The 24,040-nt window shown below is 38.3% G+C and overlaps 2 protein-coding genes across 5 annotated transcripts; one reads left to right on the top strand and one right to left on the bottom strand.

The window, feature by feature from the left end:
* The first annotated feature begins 951 nt into the window (after positions 1–951).
* On the top strand, positions 952–10,584 carry LOC103989919 (BEL1-like homeodomain protein 7). 3 transcript variants are annotated; one of them, XM_065135501.1, is made up of 6 exons: positions 952–1,055; positions 1,707–2,509; positions 3,771–4,835; positions 8,636–9,012; positions 9,109–9,169; positions 9,665–10,584. In XM_065135501.1, exons 3-6 carry the CDS (start codon positions 3,957–3,959, stop codon positions 10,259–10,261), a joined length of 1,914 nt encoding a protein of 637 aa, XP_064991573.1. In that variant the 5' UTR covers positions 952–1,055; positions 1,707–2,509; positions 3,771–3,956; the 3' UTR covers positions 10,262–10,584. The 3 variants fall into 3 exon arrangements, with proteins under 3 accessions (XP_064991573.1, XP_009407152.2, XP_009407168.2); XM_009408877.3 differs by having other exon boundaries at positions 978–2,509; XM_009408893.3 differs by lacking the exons at positions 952–1,055; positions 1,707–2,509 and adding an exon at positions 2,536–3,645.
* A 7,236-nt stretch (positions 10,585–17,820) lies between these two features.
* LOC135628666 (F-box/kelch-repeat protein OR23-like) lies at positions 17,821–23,548 on the bottom strand. 2 transcript variants are annotated; one of them, XM_065135476.1, is made up of 3 exons: positions 22,428–23,548; positions 18,777–18,879; positions 18,177–18,312 (listed from the first exon to the last, which is right to left on the bottom strand). In XM_065135476.1, the coding sequence occupies exons 1-2, from the start codon at positions 23,426–23,428 to the stop codon at positions 18,813–18,815; spliced, it is 1,068 nt and encodes a 355-aa protein (XP_064991548.1). In that variant the 5' UTR covers positions 23,429–23,548; the 3' UTR covers positions 18,177–18,312; positions 18,777–18,812. The 2 variants fall into 2 exon arrangements, with proteins under 2 accessions (XP_064991547.1, XP_064991548.1); XM_065135475.1 differs by lacking the exon at positions 18,777–18,879 and having other exon boundaries at positions 17,821–18,312.
* Positions 23,549–24,040: the final 492 nt, after the last annotated feature.

The following is a 24,040-nucleotide window of genomic DNA, read 5'->3' as shown; positions in this document are numbered from 1 at the left end:
ATTGAACTAAATGTTTTAAGATCCAACCTGTAGTTGAGCTAAACGTGATCCACATTCGATTAGATTTCTTTCGAGCCACTCTAAAGAAAATTCTAACATGAAATTATTAAATTGTCTTAGAACACAAGTAAATCAAACTTAATTAGCTCCAATGCACTTTAAATTTCTAAAGTATTCTACAATTTTTGATGGATGATTAAGTATGAATTATAACTACTCTTAATATCCTCTCGTCTAACCTATTCAATGTTTCTTGGAAACGTATTTATGGGTCTCTTTGATTGATCGACCAATAATCACATCGCATGTGGTAACTCGTCCCTCAAGATTCAACTGATATCATGTCTATAATCATAAGGTGACTTGATAAGCCTAAACCCCTCTTTTGTTGAACCGATGACTAGCAACTTAAGGATCGAAAGAGAACTATTTAGAGGGTGGTTTAGGTGGCGGTTGATGGAATATGAAATCAGGTTAGATTGGAATAGGATCCAATCTGGTTTGATAAGAAAAGAAAAGCTTGGAAGAATCAAAAGAAAATTTCAAGTTTCCCTCCTCATATACCCAACAAAATGCATTTTGTGAAGCTGTGTTGTCTTCATATGGTCGTTGCCTTTTCTGTGAGAAGAATGAGTGAGTCCATGAGACTTGACCGGTAGCTGTAGTCATTTTTCTTCTTCCTTTCGCTGTAATCTGCCATCATGACCTACCATGTGTTCCTCTGAGTTCATATTCATGTAACCTTGCATGTACTTGTTCTTGGCCCATGTCCACTCAAGTTCACCTTTCCTTTGAGCAACTTGTACTGCCCAAGGATGAGCAAAAGGAAGGTACAATAATTGTGATCCAAATCCCTTTGAATTGATCTTTTTGGACCCCTTTTGCCTAGACAATTTGAACCACCTGGCCCACTAAAGACGGGGAAAAAGATGAGCCGAGTGTGTCATTGTTCAATTATTGGTCTCTTTTCCTGGGAACCGATATCCCTTTGACCCAGGGGAGGTACCATGGGATGCCAAAGGCAGATGCTGAGACAACTTGGACCTTTTCTTCTGGTGATTATTTTCTCTACTTGTTTGCTGATTCTGTACTGGCTCGTGATGGATGGTGTTGTCCATCCATCCACAAGATAGATAGTTCCAACTGTTGTGTTATGGTTGCAGGCTAATCAAACAGTGATTCATTATGATTTTTGTTGATGTTGTATGAGGAAATTCCACAAGAAATGTATTTTAGTAGGACATCATATTGCAGAGAAGTACTACTTCTCATGGATTCCATGGAGGGCATAATTTGTTTCATTCCTTGTACTCTGTAAAAGAATGAAGAAAAATACACTTCTCAGCACCTTTGCCACTACTGATTTTTGTTAGTCTTCTTTAATGCCTGCCCTCTGCTACTTTTATTCTGCTCTTGCTTAATGATAAGTTGGCAGCAGTTTGATCAGTGTTTCCACGGGCCAACCCTGCAGCACACCCATGTCTGTCCCTGTTCTTGTCTCACTCATCACCCATGTCTTGCAGCAGTAGGGCAATACACATCTTCTTGAAGCCATCCCTGCTTGACTGTGAACGGTTTTGGACTATCCATAAAGTCCATTTTTCACTGCTGTGTTGCCTGTTAAATAATGTTTCTGTAGCCTTCTAATTGATTGTTAGGCTCATGTGAGACATGCAAAAGCTAATCATGGCAGTCATGTTTGCCAGAAACAAGATGGACAACCATGGAGAATGGAGATGTCCTGTAAACCAAACACACACTCATGATTGAAAAGAGTTGTTAACTACAAGCAGAGGAGTGGTTCTTGATCAACACATGTCACAACCCACACAAAGCGAGTAATAGGTGACAACACAGGGATGCCACTCTTCTCAATCAGCCTAACAAATGCCCTTATTATAAGGTAATCTTCCCGACAAGGCTACCTAGTATGGTTAGGGGGTGGGGAGGGGCTATATGGGATTTAAGACATAGTTTAGCATTCTCTCCACCTAAAAAGATACTCAATCGATCTTATTCTTATAGGCAAAAAGATTATTTCTGTGATTTAAGTTTACATTATCTAAAATATTAAATGGTAAAGATGAAGACATCAATAGTTTACAGTAGGAAATGTTAGCAATTCCAAAACTTGGGTATAAAGTGAGGTTGAGCACACATCCCACCACACACAGAAGAGAGAGGGAAAGCTCACGTGCAGGAAGAATGTTGGGGTCTGCTGCTGCTGCTGAGGACGATGAGCTGATGAGAGAGAAAGGGGGAGAGAACTGAAGGAATTGAAAAACCATGGTGGTCACTCATTAATAATGATGATGATGATAATAATAATAAGAATCCTGGGCTGCGGTTACTGGTGGTGGTGGTGGGTGTAGGAAACATTAGAGAGGGGGAGATAAAAGGAGGCCCGGGTGTGTTGAATTGAAGCCTTGGGATCGGTTTGTCACCGCATTGGAGGGCTCTGTGGCGCAGTGGATCACCTGTGAGATCTTGGTTTCTTGCTCCCCACAAGGTGCATAGACCTTTCACCCTTCCTTCTTTTTTCTGTCAGGAATCATTTTGTTTTTGTTGTTGTTTTTGTTTTCTCTCCTGAATATCTACTCTCTCTCTCTCTTTCTCTCTCTTTTTAATATCTGCCCATCATATCTTTCCAGTGTTAACAAAGGTATTATTGTATTATGAGTATGCACTGCTGCTTGTTTAAATCAACATGTCACGCAGTTGTTCTGCTTACACCTGTCTGTCCCTATCTCTGTCAAATTCCGATTGCAGTATGCTTGGATGATGGTGAAACAACATTTCTTTTTCTTGATGATTTGCTGTTTTGGTTTTTTGAGTGTTCTTGTCAACTTGTTTCTTCCTTGGTTTATTGTATTTCCTTGTCAGTATTTGACTTTGGATATCTGATATCAAGAACTTGAGCAGTTAGTTTTCTGTATGTGAAGCTGGATTTTCCTATGAACTTTTGATCATAAAGTTATGAAAACTTTTAGATGGATTTGGGCTTGTGAGATGAAGGTGATGAGTTCTGTTTCTGTATAGACTTTTGAAGCAAAGCCCTTTTCCTTGCAGACATCAAGTGGAAAGAAAAAGAAGAGTAAGGTTATTTGAGTTTGCCTGTGGTCTTTCTTCTTCTTGTTGCTATTTTTTGTTATGTCTGGTTTCTTGTGGTCTTTTACCACCAAGAACTGGGAGTTCTGAGTTCTCTTTGTTTTCTCTTTCGACTTACTAGGAGTTTATTATTTGCCATAACATTGGATCTTTTGCAAGCATGGCTTGGTTTTGGTAAAAACTCGATTTTTCAATGTTGCAATGCTGAAAGTTATTATCAATTTTCTGTGGTAAATGCCTTGGCCTTATTGTTGATCCTTCAATCTTTTGCTGTTATTTGTTATCTATTCCAGATTCATTGTTCATAAATTTCATATGCTGTTGTAATCCTCTGTAGCACCATCTAGATTGTGTGAAATTTAACTTCCACAATACGAAGTTTCTGAAATTTCTTGTGAGCTAAAGAGATAGAGATGTCTGTGGAGTTCAGAAATATTTGGAAAAACCAGTTGATTCATTTGAGTCTATCATCCGTTGTGCTCCATTATTTGTTGAAGTCAATTATAGTCTCAAAAGGCAGTCAGATTGACTTACCAGGTCAAATATTCAATTCATCTGTTAGACCTATCATATTTTTATAATTTGTTGTTTTCTGTAAGTTTATGGGCCATCTTTTTTGAGGTCCTTTTTTCTGTTGCTGGCTTTTACATATTCTTGAACAGCTTGTTGGAGCTTATGTACTTCTTATAAGGACGCACTATCCTTTGTTGGTCTGCCTACGGCTAACGAAGCTACCACTGTGCCTTGGCAATGTGATGATCCAACATCCTCCTGTTTCAAAAGATTTTGACCTGGCTAGTGTTTAGAAGAGAGTAAGGTCCACTTTTTGTTCCAGCACTGCCAACCAAATGGATAACACACCGAATCTATGTTCAAGGGATCCTGGACATTCTCAATACAGTGAGGCATCAGTTTTTGACAATCTTCTATGTCATAAGTATTCACCTTCGGTAGCATATACTGATGCATTGGCAAACACCCAGCCTCATCAAAACTCTGTTGAGGTTCCGATAGTGACCACTGTGATCTCACAGGGCTCAATTCTGGAGACGCCTAATATGGTCACTTCCTGTATAGGCGAGCATGCTTATGACTCATGGAAGGATGGAAAAAATGACATTCTATTCATGCAGACAGTTGGAGTAGATGGTTCAGAAAATCTTCTTCATGACGGCAATTCCCAAATGAATCTGCGGAGACAGCTGGGTGCGTTAAATAGGCAGTGCTTATCTTTGCAGCAATCAGATGTTTCAACAGTACCTAGTCAAGGATTATCACTGAGCCTTGGAACACAGATTATAGTCCCTTCAATCCAATGTCAGCATACTAGCTCAGACATCTCTCTTTTTCGACCTCATCAAACAACTTCCAGAAATGGTGGATCTGGCAGAGATGAAAATTGTGAAAACAAAAGTACGAATGCCAACAATTTCCCATATGAATCAGCGAGTCTTGCTAGTTCAATTCTAAATTCGAAGTATCTAAAGGCAGCACAAGAATTACTGGATGAAGTTGTTAATGTTCAAAAGGCTCTGAAGCGAAAATCAATCAAAAGTCAAAGTCTTCATACTTCTGCTGGTACCACCACAGGAAAGGATTGCAGTGCAGGTGAAGGAATGTCGTCGAACCCTCAAGACTCTACTATCAACTCATCCAGTGAGCTCTCACCCTCTGAAAGGCAGGATCTTCAGAACAAGGTTACCAAATTATTGACTATGTTGGATGAGGTGCATATTTCCTTCACAATCTCATTGTATTATATAGTTTTATACAAATATTTTACTACTACTATTTTAGAATCGCATTTTTGAATGACATGTTGCAGTTACTAGCTTATTTTAAGTCCTAATATTGAGTAGTCAAAGTTGTGTTTTAAGAATCCGAAGGTTACAAATTAAAAAAATTTCATGTATTATATTTTATTAGGTTTTATTGAGAAGAAAACATTCAATCCTTGGTTTATTTTCCAATCTCCAATAACTTTTTCTACTACTGGTAGAAGGAAGTGTATTGTTTAGATTTTTCATTGTTATTATTTTCTAGAAACCATTAAGAAAAAGGATTAGGAAAGTTTTCCCCATGTTCTCTTTCCAAAATGCCGATTGTGTTTTGAGGGCTCCATTTACTATAAATTTTATTTTATGGAACATCTAATTGCATATTATGCTTGGTTCTCAAGGTGGAAAGGTATTTAAATCCACTCTATATGAGAATTAAAATCTGGTTTATATTGTCATCATAAAATTTTCAGACAGGAAAGATTAACATTCAAAGAGAAACCTGCTTATTTTGTTGGCATATAGTACAGATTGGAGTCGTGATGACTTAAGATTGAGAAGGTTTTTCTGCATCAGCGTAGTGTCTGTAATTGTACATAATGGAAAACTTCTGAAGGAAGTTTGTTTATTGTAATTCTTTGATGTATTTTGCTTGGGGCCTATTCTTATAGGCTACCATAGTGTAGAAAACTGGCAAACAAGACTAAACAAATATTTGAAAATAGATACTTGCTCCTGACCCATGAGATAGTGACTACTTTCTGGATCTGTTCTTGTGATCATTAAGGATGAAACTCATGAATCTTATCCTGCAGCATTTTTTTTCCCTCATGTATGATCTGGATTTTTACAAAGATACTATCTTAGAAAACTCAAACATATTACACACTGAGATCATAGAAGTTTGCTCTATTGAGACCTAATTTTGATTTTTTACTTATGCCTAATACTCTTTATGGACTTGTTATTCAAAAGTAATTATATAGCATTATTGATCTAACGAGCTTCATTTGTTTCAGTTCCCTTATTTACCATTTCCTGTTAGTGATGTATGAGATAGTAATACTGGAGATGTTGTCCTAACTCTTGGTCATTATGAATAAGAAAATATAATAATGTTAAACCAAATGTAACTGCTCTTCATACACATTTTTGTGAGATGATCTACTGAGTTAAATGACTCATCAGTTTGCTAGTCTCACCCATAACTATTTATCCTTTTTTTTCAGTCAATATGATCTGATTCTTGTTTTAGATTTTTTTTCCCATATAAGTGTCAAGCTCCAAATTGTCAGACCCATGCACTTCTGGAGACTCTTAATTTAATGCACAGAAACATCAGTGAATTACAACTAATTATTGTAAACCCACTTTCTTTTGTCATTCTGAACTACGAACACCGAGCTCTCCTTCAGTCAACTAAATCCTTTCCCCACCCTTCTCTTCTCTCTCTCTCTCTCTCTCTCTCTCTCTCTCTCTGTGATTGGTCAATCCTTCTGGATGGTAAGGCATCATTATTTTATAATCAATTAGGAAGAAGTTTCCAAATATTCAATTGTTTTCTTAATGAGTTTCCAATTATTCAATTGTTTTCTTAATGAAAGCATCGAAGATATTATCTTTTCTCAAGAGACCATCAATTGTGTACTCAACTAAATTTTGTCATCTATCTCATCAATCTGAAAATAGAAGTGCACTAATATATCTACGGTATACCATATTGCTTTTTTGTTTTTATCTGATTTCAGAAACTATTCATGATATGTTGTTGCATTAACTTTTATGTCTGTATACATTTTAATAAATCTGTGAAACTTATGGTCGTAAAATTATGTCTGCATTTCGGGGGAAACTGCTAAGCAATTATAACGCTTCTTTCATGTAGAATACTAACAGATAAATTGCTCATAATTCATTTTAAAAATTCCGGCTAGAGGAGATCACTTCATGAAAAAACTCTTCACTTTCAACTCGTTCTGTGTGTTACAAGCTAATGTTATCATGTAAAGTTTGCAAATCATTCAGAAAACAAGTAATAACATTAAACAAGATTTCAAGTATCGGCAGTCTGACTAAGCACCAGTACTGGATTATATGCTTGGTCCTGATTAGTTATTTTTTATTATTCAGTGATACTAGATAGTACGAGTCAGTATATATGTATTGTGTTGGTCCAAGTCCAACAAGGTGACGAAACTGTTATTTGATCAAGATTTTAAACTTTCATAATACATGTAATTTAGAGGGCAATTACAGTAGTGTTCAGGTTGATGTGGCATTACTGAATTAAGGCGGAGATGATAAATACATTTATTTTAAAAAATTTGTAAGAACTTGATGGAATAATATTGATGAATGAAAATGCTATTAGTAACTTCCTATCTAGAGAAAGCAAAGGAGTGACTAAGTGGCTCAACAGCTTTCTTGTGCCTATGGTGGTCACAAGGCTTGAGTGTGATAATTGCAGAATAGGCTTGATAAATAGGCAGATGGACCTTATTTTTAGCCCTCATATTGCCCTTATATTTGTTTACAAGCAAGGAAATATAGGTTTATGCCACTTGAAAATTGTGTGCTGGTGACAACGATTTATTTACAGCATGTGGCATCTGGTAAAGAAGGATGATAAAAGATAGTAGGTGTATTTTGGAAAGCAGTTGAACAAAACCATTCTAAACTGAAGGAAACTTTACAGGTCACCAATGATGATACCTTGAGCTGATGACTTATCTGATAAAGAAGATATAATTGGTAAAAAGGGACATGTTAATATTCAGAAAATAAGGTAAACGAATATTGAATAATAACAATAGAGGAAGCTTTGATGTTTCTAACTTGCTAGGAAGATACAGTTCAAATTTAAAAAGTTGCATAGAATCTGTTAAAGGACCTAAGGAGACACAATAGGATTCCCCTGTTAAAGTGGTTATTTTTGCACACGTGGACATGTAAGAGAAATTAATTGCTCAAGCAATTCAGCATTAATAAGGATAAATTGTTAAAAGGATTTGATTGACTAAACAAAATGGAAAAATAATATTAAGATTTTGTGGTTAATGCCTCTCAGGTTCTTTTGCTATGCTAGCTGTAGCTCTTTCTGATCATATACATGCCAGTACTTGGTAGTCATCTTTGAAGTTCTATGGTTGACCATATAAAACGTTTTTCAATCCAACTACCGGCTAGCTTTCCAATTGTCTTTACTTACATGTCACATAATCAACTTTCAAATTTCTTTTGCATGGGCTCAATTGATTACACGGATGATGGTGCAGGTGTGGCAGATAAGTGTTGCTTGTAATCCTATTGGACCAGCTAAAAGTAAATGCATTTAGCTATTTACTACTGTAATTTTTGTAATAAACTTCTGTAACTTGAGATACTATTAGTTGACCCTCAGTAACCAATATGTTGGTCCAAACAAGAAGAAATTTACCTGTTCAGTTATTATTTTATATAAACAGGACAGAAAGACTGCAATCTTAGAATCGTGTTTAACTCGAAGAGTGCCCTTATGCCATCATTAGGAAAGCTAATCTGGCTACAGATGCAAGAAGGGTGCTTGTCACCTTTCAAAATTGAGTTGGATCTGAAAAGAAAGTTTTGAAGTGACTTCACATAAAAAGTTCACAGCTAAATTCTGTGAGAAACCAAGGACAACATTATGTCATTAACGGATATAGATTAGTATTCAAACTCTATTGATTTCATATTTGATTCAGTTTCTTATGTTTTCATTTCAATTGCAGATTGATAGAAGATATAAACAGTATTACCACCAGATGCAGATAGTAGTGTCATCTTTTGATGTAGTAGCCGGTTTCGGGGCTGCTAAACCTTACACGGCACTCTCCCTCCAAACAATTTCTGGGCATTTCCGCTGCTTGAGAGATGCCATCAGTAGAGAAATTTTAGTTACCAGGAAAAGTCTTGGAGAGGAAGGTAACTCAGGTAGCAAGGGTGTTGGAATGTCTCGCCTTCGCTATATAGATCAGCAGCTGAGGCAACAGAGAGCCATGCAGCAGTTTGGTATGATGCAGCAACATGCTTGGAGGCCACAGAGGGGGTTGCCGGAGTCATCTGTCTCAATCCTTCGTGCTTGGTTGTTTGAGCACTTCCTTCACCCGTAAACTCCATCTACCTTATCTCTTTCTCCTGGTACTTTGTTACATCATGGCAGATATCTTTTCATGCTAACTATTTTGTGCTTGATGACTTTCAGTTACCCGAATGATTCTGAAAAGCTAATGCTTGCGAGACAGACAGGCTTGACAAGGAGTCAGGTGTGCTCATTCATCTTATCTTCAAGGCTACAATGTTTATGATTCTTTATATGTTGTAACATGCCTCATAAGGTAGTTTTTATTGGCAAATATTGGAGTACCTTGGAACTTTCTTTTCTAGGAGTTATATTCCATGTTTACCTCCTTTCAGGTTTATGGTCTCACAATGATTCTTGACTTCTTGGCCTCACAATGTATTGTAGCAGTCAAATGCTTTATAGGATCCCCAAGTCTTGATTACTTCTGCATCTAGTTGTCCTTGATGGATCATAATTAGATTTGTTAAAAGTCAACTGCATGACACAATTAACGTTGACAAACAGTTGGGTACCATCAATCATTATGTTGGCTTGGTTCCTATAAATCCTAGGCTGTTGTTCACATGAGTGTGTAGGAAAAAATTGAGACTCATCCATGCTATTGGTTCTGTAATACCGAAAAATTTTCACTTCTATTATTCTTGGATTCTCTCTAATTTTGCATCCTTCTGATCAGGTTTCCAACTGGTTCATAAATGCACGAGTTCGTCTTTGGAAGCCCATGATTGAGGACATGTACAAAGAGGAGACTGGTGACCTCGAGATTGACTCTTCTTTGGAGAACCCACCTAAAGATCAGGATGGTGTTCATTCCACTGGGAATGGAGAAAACTCACAAAACACTGCCACTGAAAGATGCCAAGTAAACCAACTTAGTGACTTATCAAGATCCAACATCATGCCAGGAATGGATATGGCAGGGGCTGGTGCAAAAGACTACCGTATGAACCTTAAGATGCGATCAACCACAGAAGAGTGTAGCTATGTGCAAGATGCTCTTGCGCATATAGATGGAACTGGGAGGTTCATGGCTTATGCTGATTTGGGCTGTGGCGGTGGTGGTGGGGTGTCACTGACACTGGGACTACAGCACTGTGACGGTGGTCTTCCTGGATCTGGCAGTCAGCAGAGCTTCGTTGGGATGCAGGGGGGAGACATCTACAGTGCAGCAGCTGCCATTGGAGCTGATACAGCTGAGTATGATTGTGTTAATTTGGGAGACCGACCGCACCGATTTGCTTCATCACAACTGTTGCATGACTTTGTGGCCTGACAATGTTGATCGTCACGGTATCAGCTGTCAAATCATCAGGTGCCAGCAATTTGCTTGGAGCTGCTCTTAGGCATTGCTTGTAACTCCACAGGAAATAGAGGATGAGCATGATATGCAATGTAAACAAGAGATGAGGCAGGTTGGTGATAACATAAGAGGTAGCATATTGTAAAGATAAGAAGTGTAGCTGTGGTAATCATCTGAAGAATGGAACATGAGATGAGTACCAATCAATGGTTATTCTGATGTATACTTCTACAAAATGAGTACCATTTTACATTAATATCCTTTAGAAGCTCATTATGATATTAAAGATTAGTAATATGTTGTATACATAATATATGCATTCTGAAGTTGACAATTTGGTCATAGTTGTATTATCTGAAAAAATGACCTCAACTATCACATTGAGTACCAATCAATGGTCATTCTGTTGCATACTTCTACAAAATGAGTAGCAGTTTACATTAATATCCTTTGGAAACTCATTATAATATTAAAGATTAGTAATATGTTGAATACATAACATATGTATTCTGGAGTTGACAATTTGGTCATAGTGGTATTATCTGAAAAAATGATATCAACTATCATGGTGGAAGCTTAAGATAGAAAATAAAATGGGAAAACAAAATGGTATTTAATAAATAAATTGTTTTAGAGAGTTTCATCAAATCACTTATTAGTACTTTCAAGACAATCTCTGTTGCTAATTTTGTCTGACATGTTCTTTCCTTCTTTACCCTTACCTTGGCAAATATTTGGAAGTATTTCTAATTAGTATCTCTCTCTCTCTAGCTTGTTTTTTCCATTCATTTGCAAGGAAATTTGTGGCACTTAGAAAAAAAGTTTGGACTTGTTACGAAGAGGAAATAGTTTATTTATTAAGGTGACACGTATTTATACAAATTTTGAGAAAAAGATTTTTCTCGATCATACACACAGATTATTCAATCAAATCAATCATTCAAATTTATAATTAATCATATAATCATAAATTATTTGAGAATGTATTATCATAATATTTTATCATATATCATTCCATATCATCAATAAGAAATTAAAAAAAAAGAATCAAAATTTTATTGGAAATGAGCATATCCATGAATTAGCAAATATAACTGCCAACAAGAAAGGAAAATAAAATAAAAGAAATAGCCCAATTAATTAATTAGTCTACGTTCATCATCTCATTGCTCTCTCTCTTTCCCTCAGCGCTGGCAGCAGCTACCGTCGGCCTTCGTCTTATCGATTCACGGACAGGATCCGCCGGCGTGGATGTTGGGGTCATGAGTGCAACGGGAGGGGCTCGAGTGCGTCACCGGCCCTTGCGGCAGCGACTCGAGCAAGAGGCCGCCGCGCTTGCGCCACCAGTCTCCTTCCACCGGCCTCGCCGCTATCAGAGGCTGCAAGCTCGACGCCAGCAGCAGAAACAGCAACAGCTGCCTCGTCACCACCGTGGTCGCCATGGTCGATATACCGGTAGACGATGTGAAGGCCTGCGAGGGTTGGGTGTGTGTGGGTGTTGAGGCAAAGGGTGGAAGAGGGAGAGCTCGATATATGGAGCGCCGACGCAGCTGCATGGCTAAGTCTACAGAGCGTACTTCCTCCGCTTCCGTGACTTGGACTGGGCCCTTACGCGGCTGTGACTCTTTAATGGGTTTCCCTTTTACCACCACCAACTGTTTGACTTTGGTAAACGTTTTGCCATGGACGGTGTCAAGGATTCAAATCACAGCATTTACATCAATTGATGGGCAAGACGATGAGAGATATTTTTACCTTTTTATATGCCCCTTATAACGGACGTTATAATTGAACTAATTCTCTCTCTCTCTCTCTACATATATACATACATATATATATATATATATACATACATACATACATACATATATATATATATATACATACATACATACATATATATATATATACATATATATATATATAGTTTTTGCAAGGATATGTATGTTTTTTAACTAAAGTTTTTTTACATCATAGTAAATAATATAAAAAATATTCAAATATGTACTTGAACCTGAGATTTATTATTTGTGCAATAATATATTTATTATCCACTAAAATATATCAATAATATAAATATAAAAATATATTAATTTTTTTATTCCTGTATGTATAATGGTTTGCCAAGTTAATATTAGTGGTTGTAATGATGAAGAAAGACTTGGACATATTATTGTAAAGTTTTGAATTTGAATTCGGTATTTACTTAAAAAAGAAAAAATAAAGTTGTTGGGTGATCCCACCACCTATATGAAAAATGGTGGCACCAAAAAAAAATATATAAATAAAACCTTGACCTTAGTTATGCAAGATGTAATAAGGAGAGAGAAAAAATGAAGCCGAGGGAGAAAATTATCTTTAGAGGAGAAGAAACGATGGATGGTTGATTCAAGCATGATCATCATAATTTTCTGATATGTGATGTTATACAAGATGATAGTATTGATCTTAATCATTGGTGAGTTGTGATTCTTGTTCTTTGGTTTTATCATTGGAACTCATTTGGGTTATTATTTTATGAGACATGAATTATCATCGATGATATTTGGTATTTTTAGAGGGAATTATTTATAATCCCATTGATTTTGGTTAGGGGGGAAAAAAATTCTAATGTAAATATGTTGTCTTGTAGTCTGTATCTCATTCGATTTACACACAGATGGAAACCAATTCTGATGTTTTGCTTTCGCATAATCAAACATAGCTTCCAACAAAAACATTTACATGACGAGGAGAAATTAATAACAAGAAGCCATTATTATCGTTGTCATGGACTACTCTCTGTCATTTCCAATGTTCATGAAATTAGAGAGATAAATACACTTAGAGTCGTAAAGAAAGAGAAAAAATGGTGAGTAAGCAGCAGCTATGGTGTGTCTTCGTGTTATGGGATCACGGGCAGGAGCCGCCGGCACGGATGTTGGGGTTGTGGGTGCAGCGCGAAGGCCCCGAGGGCGTCACCGGCCCTTGCGGCAACGACTCCAGAAGGAGGCCGCCGTGGTCGTGCCACCAGTCTCCTTCCATGGGCCTCGCCGCCATCAGAGGCTGCAAGCTCGACACCAGCAGCAGAAACAGCAGCAGCTCTCTGGTCGCCATGGCCGCCATGATCGATGCTTGTTGTGCCTGCGATCGAGGATGCAAGAACGAACGATGCGAAGTCAAGTGTGAGGCAAAGGTTTGGGGAGAGGGGAGCTCGATATATAGCGCAGCAACGTAGCTGCATGTCTTTGAGAAGTCCACGCCGCGTAATCGATTCGGTTTCGTGACATGTACGTGACTCGGAACGTTTTACTTGGTTTCTCTTTTACCGCTTCTTGTTTGACTTTTCAGTCTAACGTTTTGACTTCCGGCAGGTGTATATGAATCGCGTATTATAATAAATGATAACAACATTTCAAATATGAAATAGCTAATTAAAAGACATACAAATCTTCTAAACGCGGTAAAAAACTCATTATCTTAGTTTAGAGATGAGAGGATTGAAGCCGGAAGAAGAGACCGAGGGTCGAACGAAATGTTTTGACTTGCACTGGTGGGTCAATCAATCCACTAGGTTGGTCAAGGCGTCAGAACACGGGAATCAACGCCTCGTTGATTGTTTCAACCGGACGAGTTCATTCGGATCCAAATGCAGAACAAACAACTTCTGGCCGGCAACCTAAAATTGTGTCTCACGCCAGTTCTCAATCCCGTGCTCAAGTCCATGTTTACTCGAGCAAAGTCCACGTTTGACATGTTAAAAGATGACGGTGTGACTTTGTCCAGCTCGGTACGTTGATTTCCTTGTGTCTACTTTTCTCCGGGGAGAATCGCATAGGTGAACTAAATGACTGGCTCATGAGGTTTCCAATCCTCATATCATATTAATTTTACCCTGCAAGGTTGATGACCATTTCCGACGCTAACACAAATCTCAATAAGAAATAGATATTCCTTCCTGTTCTTAAAACTTTTATGAGGCACTCGTGGATTATTATACTCAACCCAACCTTGCATGATACCCACATGGGACTGATGCAGACATAGGTGTTATTAGCCAGTGAAGCTTGTAATAGAATGCTCTGTGAGTACAGAAAAGCACATATAAATCGAGATCTGCAAGGGAACACCTTCCTCACCATCTCCTTTGGTTCTTTATTGGTCACACTCGAAGCCTTTATGACAGGGTTGCTTCTGTTGCTTCATTCTTAAGCTTGGAATCCCAAGTTGGCGTGTGCATGCCATTTGGTGAAGATGCTGCATCCCTCATCACACCATCCTTTTCCTCTCGGTGGGAAGCAAAAGAACAATCCTTTGCTTGGTAGCTGAGATCTATATATAAACCCCCCACGTCAGTGATCATGATCATATCCAAGAACATGAATTCCCACCTACATATGAATCATAAACATATCCTGGTATATATGTGGTGAACTAGTTATGATTGGGCTTCAGCGTTGCATCTAATGATGGTTGCTAAGACCACTTAAGATGCCAACAGCAGTCCTTGGTTGACTTAGATCAGCGTCCGACTGTGGTTCGAGACGAAATCTTCATACAATAATGGAAAAGAATATTAAGCTATGCATGCATATGCATCGAGTCGTTAGAGTTCTCATCATGCTTACCAGGAATATTGTTCAAAGTTGAGGTAATTATGGCTGTATGTGGAAGGTCATACTGAAAGTGGACTCCAAGTCATAAAACTGAAGGGGATTCCTTCTTCCCTCTCGCGTATATAAGGAGCCATGAAAAGCATTTTGCATGCGGTAGTGAGATGAGTGCTCTTCTCCCTGTTACAGTTCTCTTCCTCTCATGAGAGTTGAGGGGAGTGTCGTCTGGTTCGAAGCCATCAATGAACAGACAAAAGAGCACCCTCTCGATCGTTCTCTCTCCCTCGAGGATGGTTTCGGACCAGGCTTCATTCCCCCCAACTCATGGAAATGACTGTTCTACAATCTACATCCCCGGTGGATGCAAGATCCAATTTACTAGACAAGTAAGTTTCTTTCTACTTGTCCAGTCCTCAGCAGTGTTGCTTTGTGATACTTGTGCGTTCTAATTAGATCTGCTTTCAGTGTGGATATGAGAATGAATTGTGTTTGTTCAATCGGTAGGAGGTAGAGAATCAGGTGTGGTGGGAGCTTTCGCTTTTTATCAGACAAGCAGCAAGATAGATTCTTCACTGCAGCTTCACTTCAAAGGTTCTTCTTTGCACTGCCATTATTGCACTGCCCGTACAAGTGGAAAGTCTGATGCTTGCTTTAGGTTCTTCGTTAAATGTGCTTCTGATAGCTAATGAAAGGAATATTTAGTTCATGGCAGAATACTTTTGCGATATATGATGCAATGTTCAGGTTTTTCTTTCCTCATCCTTTGTGTTTAGCACGGTGTCAGCATTACTGTCAGATGTCATCATGAAAAAGCCAGCCTACAGGTTTTTGATTCAAACAACATCATCTTGGATGGACAAGACCCGTGATGTGATCTTTGAGAAAGAAAGATGTTGATATCATATCATTTGGTATACAAAATGTAGGTTGAAAGAATAGTATAATGTTGCAGAAACTATAAACACAACTCAATAATGTGAAGCAAACCACCCAAAGCTCACCTTGGCTCATCATTTTAACTTGTTGTGGAAGACCTTGCTAACCTTTTAGATGCTGGAAGTTGTAGACATTGCCTTTGGGAAATGGAAGGCACCAACTAGGTCGACACTATGTTTAGCCCATCAGCGTATTATTGTGCAGCAAGGCTTGTGCTCTAAGTTACTAATCTGCTGTCAGAGAGACGGTGTGTTTGGGTCTCAGCTGTGTAAGATAACAAAGAGCAAACGGTATAATAGTGCAGTCAAATAAGTACAAGAGGAAAGAGATAAGGTAAAAATGGCCACTTGTAATCAATCTACTCAAATTTTGGGGAAAACTATCAAGCACAAGAGCGAGAAACACATTTCTTATAAGTCAGCTTCTCCAAAGTTGGCTACATCAACAGACTATCCTAGCTTTTATATCCAGTTAATGTAGCAGATCCACATTTGTTTTGGCTTTGTGCAACTTGAGTGCACCATCTAAATGCAAGTCTTAGGATGGACCTGAAGTTAATTCACATTCTTCCATTATGAGAATCATCATATGTTTCTTAGTACTTCCATCACAGTAATGAGTCTCAGTTGGTTTGGCAACCAAACATACAAGTAAATTTCTTGTTCTGACCAAAAACAATGTGTATGAGATGATGGCTGTGTCAGCAGAACTGGATGTAGTATGTAACTGCAGGCTGTACTCTTAAATGTTCTCACACCGTTTAGCTGAATTGCTATCCAGGAAATTAATAGAACCATGACATCAACATATGTGCTTTACCTCACTGATGGAAGATTTCTGCAACTTCATGACCTCATTGAGCTTCCCGATGAGTGAATGTCAATCTTCTTCTTATGCAGTTGTTGAGACCATAAGACGAGAAAAGAACTACTATAACATTTTTACGATTTCAACAAGTATCATAAAGACATTGATACATCATGACTTCAATCCAACTTCTCAAGTGTTACATGGGATGCCACGATAGCTCAGATGAGAAAACCAAGTGAGGTGTTTAGGAGTATCCACAAGCTTGTCTTTTGATGAGCAAAAAGAAACAACATGTGTGGGGTTTGGCTGCGAGTGATCGCTTCTAACAAGGTTGCAGTGTTTATGATGAGCTCATCAGATGATTTCAACTGTGCAGAGAAAGAGGGAGATGAGGAAGACTGATTTTGTCAATTGTCTTTCTGTTCATGCTGGAGTTGGAAGTTCTGTATGTCTCAGGAGGTTTACTCTTCATTTCAAGCCTAGCATGTTCAACTTCTCAGTTTTCTAAATTTCCGAGTAATTTATAGTCTAAATTTATTGAACCAATGCTAATTTCGATAAACCTATTGAACTGGAAAGCCATCAATATATATTGATTTATGCCAACAGTATCATTGAATAAAAATGAATTAAATCATACCAAAAACAAAATCCCAAATCAATATTAACCTTCAAAAATTTTAGACATACCAATAAATAAACTTGGGAGAATAAAACAGTCGATGATGACCATCTTAACCTTAAAAATCAGTAAGAGGCCAAATAAAAAAAAATGAAAAGAACTGGCCCATAAGTATACTCCAAATGAATATATATATATATATATATATATATATATATATATATATATATATATATATATATATATATATATATATATATATATAACACATTAGATTCACACGTCTATACACATCAAAACAAATATAAGACCTATAATAATCCGCCAATCGGATGTCAACAAAATTAACCATTACAAGACAACAAGACCATCTAGTTCATCATCTCCAAAGAACAAATGCTCATCATATCGATCCAGTGAGAATTGATTTCCATTACATGTCCAAAGTTCTGTGAACGTGTTAGGCATGTGCACAAACAATACAGGTTAACCAAATAAACGCTTTGACCTACATAATTACAAGTAGTACTGTCTCTGCCTTGAATACAAGGACACAACCAGGAGAGGCTAAATACAAAAATATGTACATAGATTGAATCGTCCCAAGTTTTGATATACAATAATTACCTTAACCCTCGACCAACAGTATGCAGCTATACATCAGTACTCAATGCCCTGACCAACATATCATACACGTAATATCTATTACAGGGTTGAGAAAATGAAAGATCTACAAGCTTTGACCACTTATAAAAGGTGCAGGACGCCCAGAACATTACAGTCGAATTGTGCATGTGATTACAGTTTTGAAATCAATGGTTTGATTGAAAGGTGGGTTTGTTATCATGAATCTCCACCTCTTCTTTTCAGGGTTGTATATTTGAATATCTAAAGTCCATCTTTTCTTAGGCATTCTCCGATGGTCCGATATATCAGGACTCTGTATTGCTGTTGTCAGCACATACAATTCTCCATTCATAGCAACAAACGAACATGAGCTGCTACCTGGAATCTTCTTTCGCAAGCTAGACTCTTTTATCCAACGGTTTAAAACAAAGTCATATCTGCAAAAAAAAGTCTCCAAGTTGATGATTTTAGGAAATAGGGTATGTTAAACCACCTCAGGAAACAAATAAGGGAACATCTTTTGAGAAGTCCACATATCATGCAACACAAAACCATTGAATGTCAATTTCAGCAACTACCTAAATGTGATCTACTTCTGTACGTTAAGACTGGAGCATTTGATCTTATCAAAGTCTTATTCTAAGTAACGTGCTAACTAAAGCTCAGTTATCTAATTAAACAAGCAAAACAAAGTTGCAATCATGTGAAGAATGCAGCATAGAAATGGATCTTGTCAAATGTGAAAACAATTTCATTAACATGCCACTGGAAATTTTAAAACAAAACCTAAAATCTAAACTATCAACAGAACAACACTGCTAGATATGTATTGTGTAGATCATAGCAGCAATAAGATACTTCATGGTTAAAATGTATTCAAACTGTCATCAGGATATGGTACCTATTAAATATCAATATCCATGTGAGATCATGCACATCAAAGAGAAGTCTGTGATATTGGAAATGGTAAAAAATGCCACAGCACTCCAACAAAAACATAGCGCCTGTGAAATATAAAATGTCTGAGGTGCTTGACACTCGTCAATATAAAAATTATAAAAAAATATAATTAAGGAGAACAGTAAAAATAAAAATAAAAATTAGACAATATCATTTCATTTTCAAATATCAATACTAAGGCATCAAATTGAATTCATTTAACGAGAATTGCTGGGAAAAACAGAGAGCAAAGGAAGTTTAAGAAGATAGATTGCCAGAGCCCCCACACAGAGGCAAAGAGGAGAGAGGCACACTGTTGAGGGAGTGGTTGGTCACAGATAGGGAGAGAAGAGCTGGTCGTTGACAAAAAGAAGAGGCAGTCAATGGTCAAAATCTAGGTTTTTCCGTGAAGAAGTAATCGCAGGGGCAGGTTTGAGGTTTTAATTTGTACTTGATTAAATCAGATCAAGTGGCTGACTCGAGCCATGGTATGATCCAATCCTAAAAGAGTGATATATGTCAACCCGGGTGTGCCTGATGACCAGGCCTAGATGCTTGCATAAGTCATCCTGAGGCATTCAGGTCTCGCACTGCCCGAGCATCTGATGACTTCACTAGTACTGACACCACATTTGTACAATCTGAAATGAGAATATCTTAACAAAGAGGAGTATCTGACAAGTCATTTGATACTCATACCAAAGTCAAAAAGTAACTTTTAGAAAATGGTCCTTAATAGATAAGGTAAAAGATTAAAGGTGATACTGCTAGTCATTGCCATGTAATTTTTGATCGATCTAAGAAAGATGTTGTAATAGGAATAGATCAGTTTCCATAATTCACAGGCTGGTGAAGTTAGAGGAAACATCTACCATATATGTTTTGGAATCTTGAGGCAAATGTTTTCTTAGTCACTGCCAACAGGAGGTGTCACAAAGTCTAGAAAATGACAGCAGTTAACATTGTAAGGAAAATGTCTTTTAAACAGAATGAACTCAAAAGATCTACAGCGACAACAGTCTCTCCAATTCCAAATAGGAGTCTATGATCTTCCAAAGCATCTAATGAAATATAAGAGATAACTAGATTTAACGGTGAAGAAAGGCATCATCTAAGTAGCCTGTACATTGTATTTATTTGTATAACAAACATGATACAAATAAAACGTATCTTAACCCAAGAACTACGTCACACATAGCACATGACAAGATCTAGGGACTTAAAGCGAAGTGATGAGGGAGAACAAAAGAAGAACGACATAAATTCACATGGTTTAGAGTATCAAACCACATTCACAGGTTAAGACATCCAAAGAGGTAAGATTAAAAAAGCAATACAGTGAATCGTAAAAGATAAGGGACACTGCCAGAGATCCCCCAAAATAAAGATGTTTCAAGAAACACTTCAACACATATTTCAAGGGAAAAAGACTTGAGACTCAAGGGGTTTCACAATGGACCTCTAGCCTTTAATGATCAAGGTGGCAAAAGAAAATATGGAGTGGCGGTAGTGTTGGGGACCTTTGACATCCAAGACAAAGCCAATATAAGACACCATTCTTCAGTAGGTCTTAGTTCAAGGAAATTTAGGAAAACGTAAAATACATAAGACGATCATCATAAAAAGAAAAATCTAGTTAAGGAGTATCTTAAAATATAGATCTAATCATGATACTAAGAAACAGGAACTCACTGCAAATTCTCCAAGTTCGACTTTTAATAAAAAAGGAATAGGTTTGATCCCCACTCTATAAAAACTGATGAGCGTAATCCCTGACATGGACAACCATGATGCAAGATTTTATGACCATAACGTCTGTAGCTTTAAGTGTGACATATCACCATGGAAATCCACTTTGCATTTCAAAGTTGAAAAACTCACCTTATCTCTAGTCCATAAGATCTCGAACAACAGTCATAAACCATCCAGTTTTTAATAAACATCCCCTTATTTGTAAATTAGGCAGCCTAAGTACAAAGAGCACAGTATCATAGAAAAATAGAAGGCAAACGACCGTGTCTGAAAAGTTTATCTTGAAGTCTTAGAATCAACTGATGAGGTCCAGATTCAGGACAAAATTTGAATGAGTTCATTTACATATTTGTGCCTAAAAATTTAGTTATGATAGACTTGCTATTTCTTAAAATTTTTGGAATTAAATTAAATAGACTTTAAGAAGGGTAGCAAGATACATGTAGAGGCAGTTTTAGACATAATATGATTGCTAATATGACAATAACAACAACAATAAGCCTTTCTTATAATAAAGTTTTAATTGGAGTTTTGACAAAGCACCTCACTTTGTCTTTATTATTTTTAATAAATTTTTTTCATGTCTCCCTCTACCTCTTCATCTATAGGTCTCCTTCAAACATGTTCATGCCAATTAGATAATTTTCACTCATTTATTCTCTATCAAGAAAATGCCTAATTGTTCCCTAATAAAAGAATTTTTTATTCATCATTTCTTATAACTCCACACATCCATCTTGGGATTCTCATTTAGTTGCACTAGCTTATTGAACATATTTCTTGACCCCAAGCACTATGACTCATGAAGCACGACTAACCTTACAAGTATCTTGTAATTTTTCTTAAATCACATGACCCATAAAGCATGACTAACCTTACAAGTATCTCATAATTTTTCTTAAATCATACAAGACATGGAACGTTCATCTCCATTTTAATCACCCAACTTTTTCTTCATGAATAATGTCTTTATCAATCTCCCATTCTGATTGAGCATTGCATCCAAAATATTTAAAACTTTTTATTCAGGATAGCTTCTTATCTATTAATGTTAAACAGACCCTTATCTCTTTTCTATGTATTTCTAAAGCCACATTTCATATATTCAATCTTGGAACTAATCTAAAACCTTTAGTTTATAAGATTTTCTTTCAAAAATAAAATTGTAATTAATCTCAATTAAGCTTCACCAATCAATACACTTATTCTCTATATTTTATCACACACCAATATAATTACTAAATCTTCTTTTTCACTAAAATCCATCATATTAAACTACTAAGAAATCTATCCCAAGATTTTTTTTTAACCAAAAATAATAATATGCAGACATTTCTTCATCTATTGATGTATTTTCATTATCTCAATAAAATTTTGACACAACATACACATAAGACCACTGACAACAAGCATGAAACTTTGTCAAATCTCATATGCATGAATTGATAATATAATTATTTTCCTATCAAAACAGCTTTTTAAGGATTATGTATCAAAATGTACTATTTTTAAAACTTGTAAAGGCTACAAAAAAGAGAACAATTAGATCAGATCTGCTAAGAATTATGTTCTAACATATTTATGGTTGAACAAGAAGCCTAGTGAAGATTAATTGCAAAACTAACCCAAGTGATCCTCCATATTTAGTGAATGATAGAAAGAAATAAAAATTAAAAAACTTCTATCATTGCATGTGCAATACAGTTGAAAATGAAGCCAAAAAAACTGTAAAAAATCAAAGCTTATAATTATAAAGAAAATTTCATATATAATTTTCAGATGAAAATGCAACATAAGAAACTTTTAGATGCAATTAAAAAAACCATCAAAATCAACTAATCCTAAGTTTTAAAAAAATTACCTGAATATATCATTTGTGTCGAGCATAAATATCTCCTTCGTCTGACCATCTTCTCCATCAAGTGCCGCTACTGCCCCCAGTTTCCTTCGCTCCCCTTCCTCCCACATGGCTTCCACTTCCCTCCATTTCCCACTCCTAAGGCCTAGCACCATAGCGTCTTTGTAGTACACATCCGCTGGCACCACTCCTGCCAACGTCCTGTAGTCACCGTAACCTCCCATAACCCAGAATTCGTCCTCCTCCCCGGCTTCCCTCCTGACCAAAAACCCCACGGACCCTGCCCTGTCCCTCGGCAGCCCTGCCCATATTCTCCACTCACCAGATCGAACGCAGTAGCACTCCACGGAGCTCATCCGGCTGCCCACGGAGGGGAACATCGTGTGGCGTGAGCCGCCGCCAGCGACGATGATCGTGCCCTCATCGTTGTTGCCACCGTCTGATGGGCGCAACGGCGCGCAGGCGAAGCTGCCACGGGGGAAGAGCATGTCAGGGAGGTGGTCCCAAGAGAGCGTCGGAGGAGCGGTGAGGTCGAGGCGGTGGACGGCGGCGGAGGCGATGGGGTGCCCGAGGGGGTAGGAACGGGCGTCGAACTGGGACCCGCCGAGGACGTAGAGGTGGTGGCCGAGGGCGACAGGTACGAAGTTCGAGAGGCCGTACAGGTAGGGGCTGCAGGGGAGCGGGGGCAGCAGGGCCCAGGCAGCGGTGGCAGGGTCGAAGAGGCAAGGCGGGGTGATGGCGGGATCGGCGGGGAATAGGGCCAGGAGGTGGCGGCAGGGGAGGCGAAGACTGCGGCGGAGGGGGAGAAGGGCGCGCGGGGCGAGAAAGGCGCGCCACGACCGGGCGGTGGCGCGGAGGCGGGACTGGTGGGAGTAGGGGATCGACGCGAGGATCATGGCCGCAAGGTCGTCAGGTAGGCTGGGAATCAAGGTTCCTCGGCTGGCCGCGTTCGGGGTTAGGGCTTCAACGGCGATGGCGGTAGAGGAGGACGACGGCGACGCCATGGCGAGACGGAGGAGGAGATCGGGATCCGATAGGGAGAAATGGCAGGAATGGGGAGTCGGTTACTAAGCACTTGTTTCATTCTTGCCAAGTCGCGGGGAAGCGTTTCGGAGCGAGTGGAAGCGGTCTACGAGGAGATCCGCTGTTGGTATTAGAACAGAGCCCAAATGATGGAGTGGACACCCGATGAGGTCCAACACAAGGGAGCCACGTTTATTCCTTCTGGGGAATTCGTTACAGGCGGATCGTTGTCAACGTGGGGAGTCCCACGGATGCACTGTAGATCGATCGAGTCACCCGGGAAAAGACTCCAGGGTGATGTGGAATCTGTTGGCCATGGGGCCCACTATGGGTCAGTCCTTGAAGGGCCGTATCTAACCGTTACCCTTTATTACCGGTGTGGTGTATTCAGCGAGTAAAATTCGTTGGTCGATCGATCGTGAAATCAGACGTCGAGTCACGGGCGAAGATTTTGGATAGAGAAAAAAACCCCCACGGGAAACATCGGAATTGTGGATTTTGTCTCTTGCTTGGCTTCTTTTTATGGTTATAAATTCCCTGATGTTTATAGAGAAATAAGTAATTATATACATTGATCGCCCAAAAAAACATAA

The sequence above is a fragment of the Musa acuminata genome, chromosome BXJ3-1 (genome assembly GCF_036884655.1).
Source record: "Musa acuminata AAA Group cultivar baxijiao chromosome BXJ3-1, Cavendish_Baxijiao_AAA, whole genome shotgun sequence".
Taxonomy (NCBI): Eukaryota; Viridiplantae; Streptophyta; class Magnoliopsida; order Zingiberales; family Musaceae; genus Musa; species Musa acuminata.
This window is presented reverse-complemented; position numbering and strand designations above follow the sequence as displayed.

Coding starts and splice junctions, on each gene's coding strand:
- LOC103989919 (XM_065135501.1), top strand. CDS start 3,957: ATGGATAACACACCGAATCTATGTTCAAGGGATCCTGGACATTCTCAA. Junction 9,013..9,108: donor TTTGAGCACTTCCTTCACCC/GTAAACTCCATC, acceptor GATGACTTTCAG/TTACCCGAATGATTCTGAAA. Junction 9,170..9,664: donor CAGGCTTGACAAGGAGTCAG/GTGTGCTCATTC, acceptor CCTTCTGATCAG/GTTTCCAACTGGTTCATAAA.
- LOC135628666 (XM_065135475.1), bottom strand. CDS start 23,428: ATGGCGTCGCCGTCGTCCTCCTCTACCGCCATCGCCGTTGAAGCCCTA. Junction 18,313..22,427: donor GACACAAATGATATATTCAG/GTAATTTTTTTA, acceptor TTTTTTTTGCAG/ATATGACTTTGTTTTAAACC.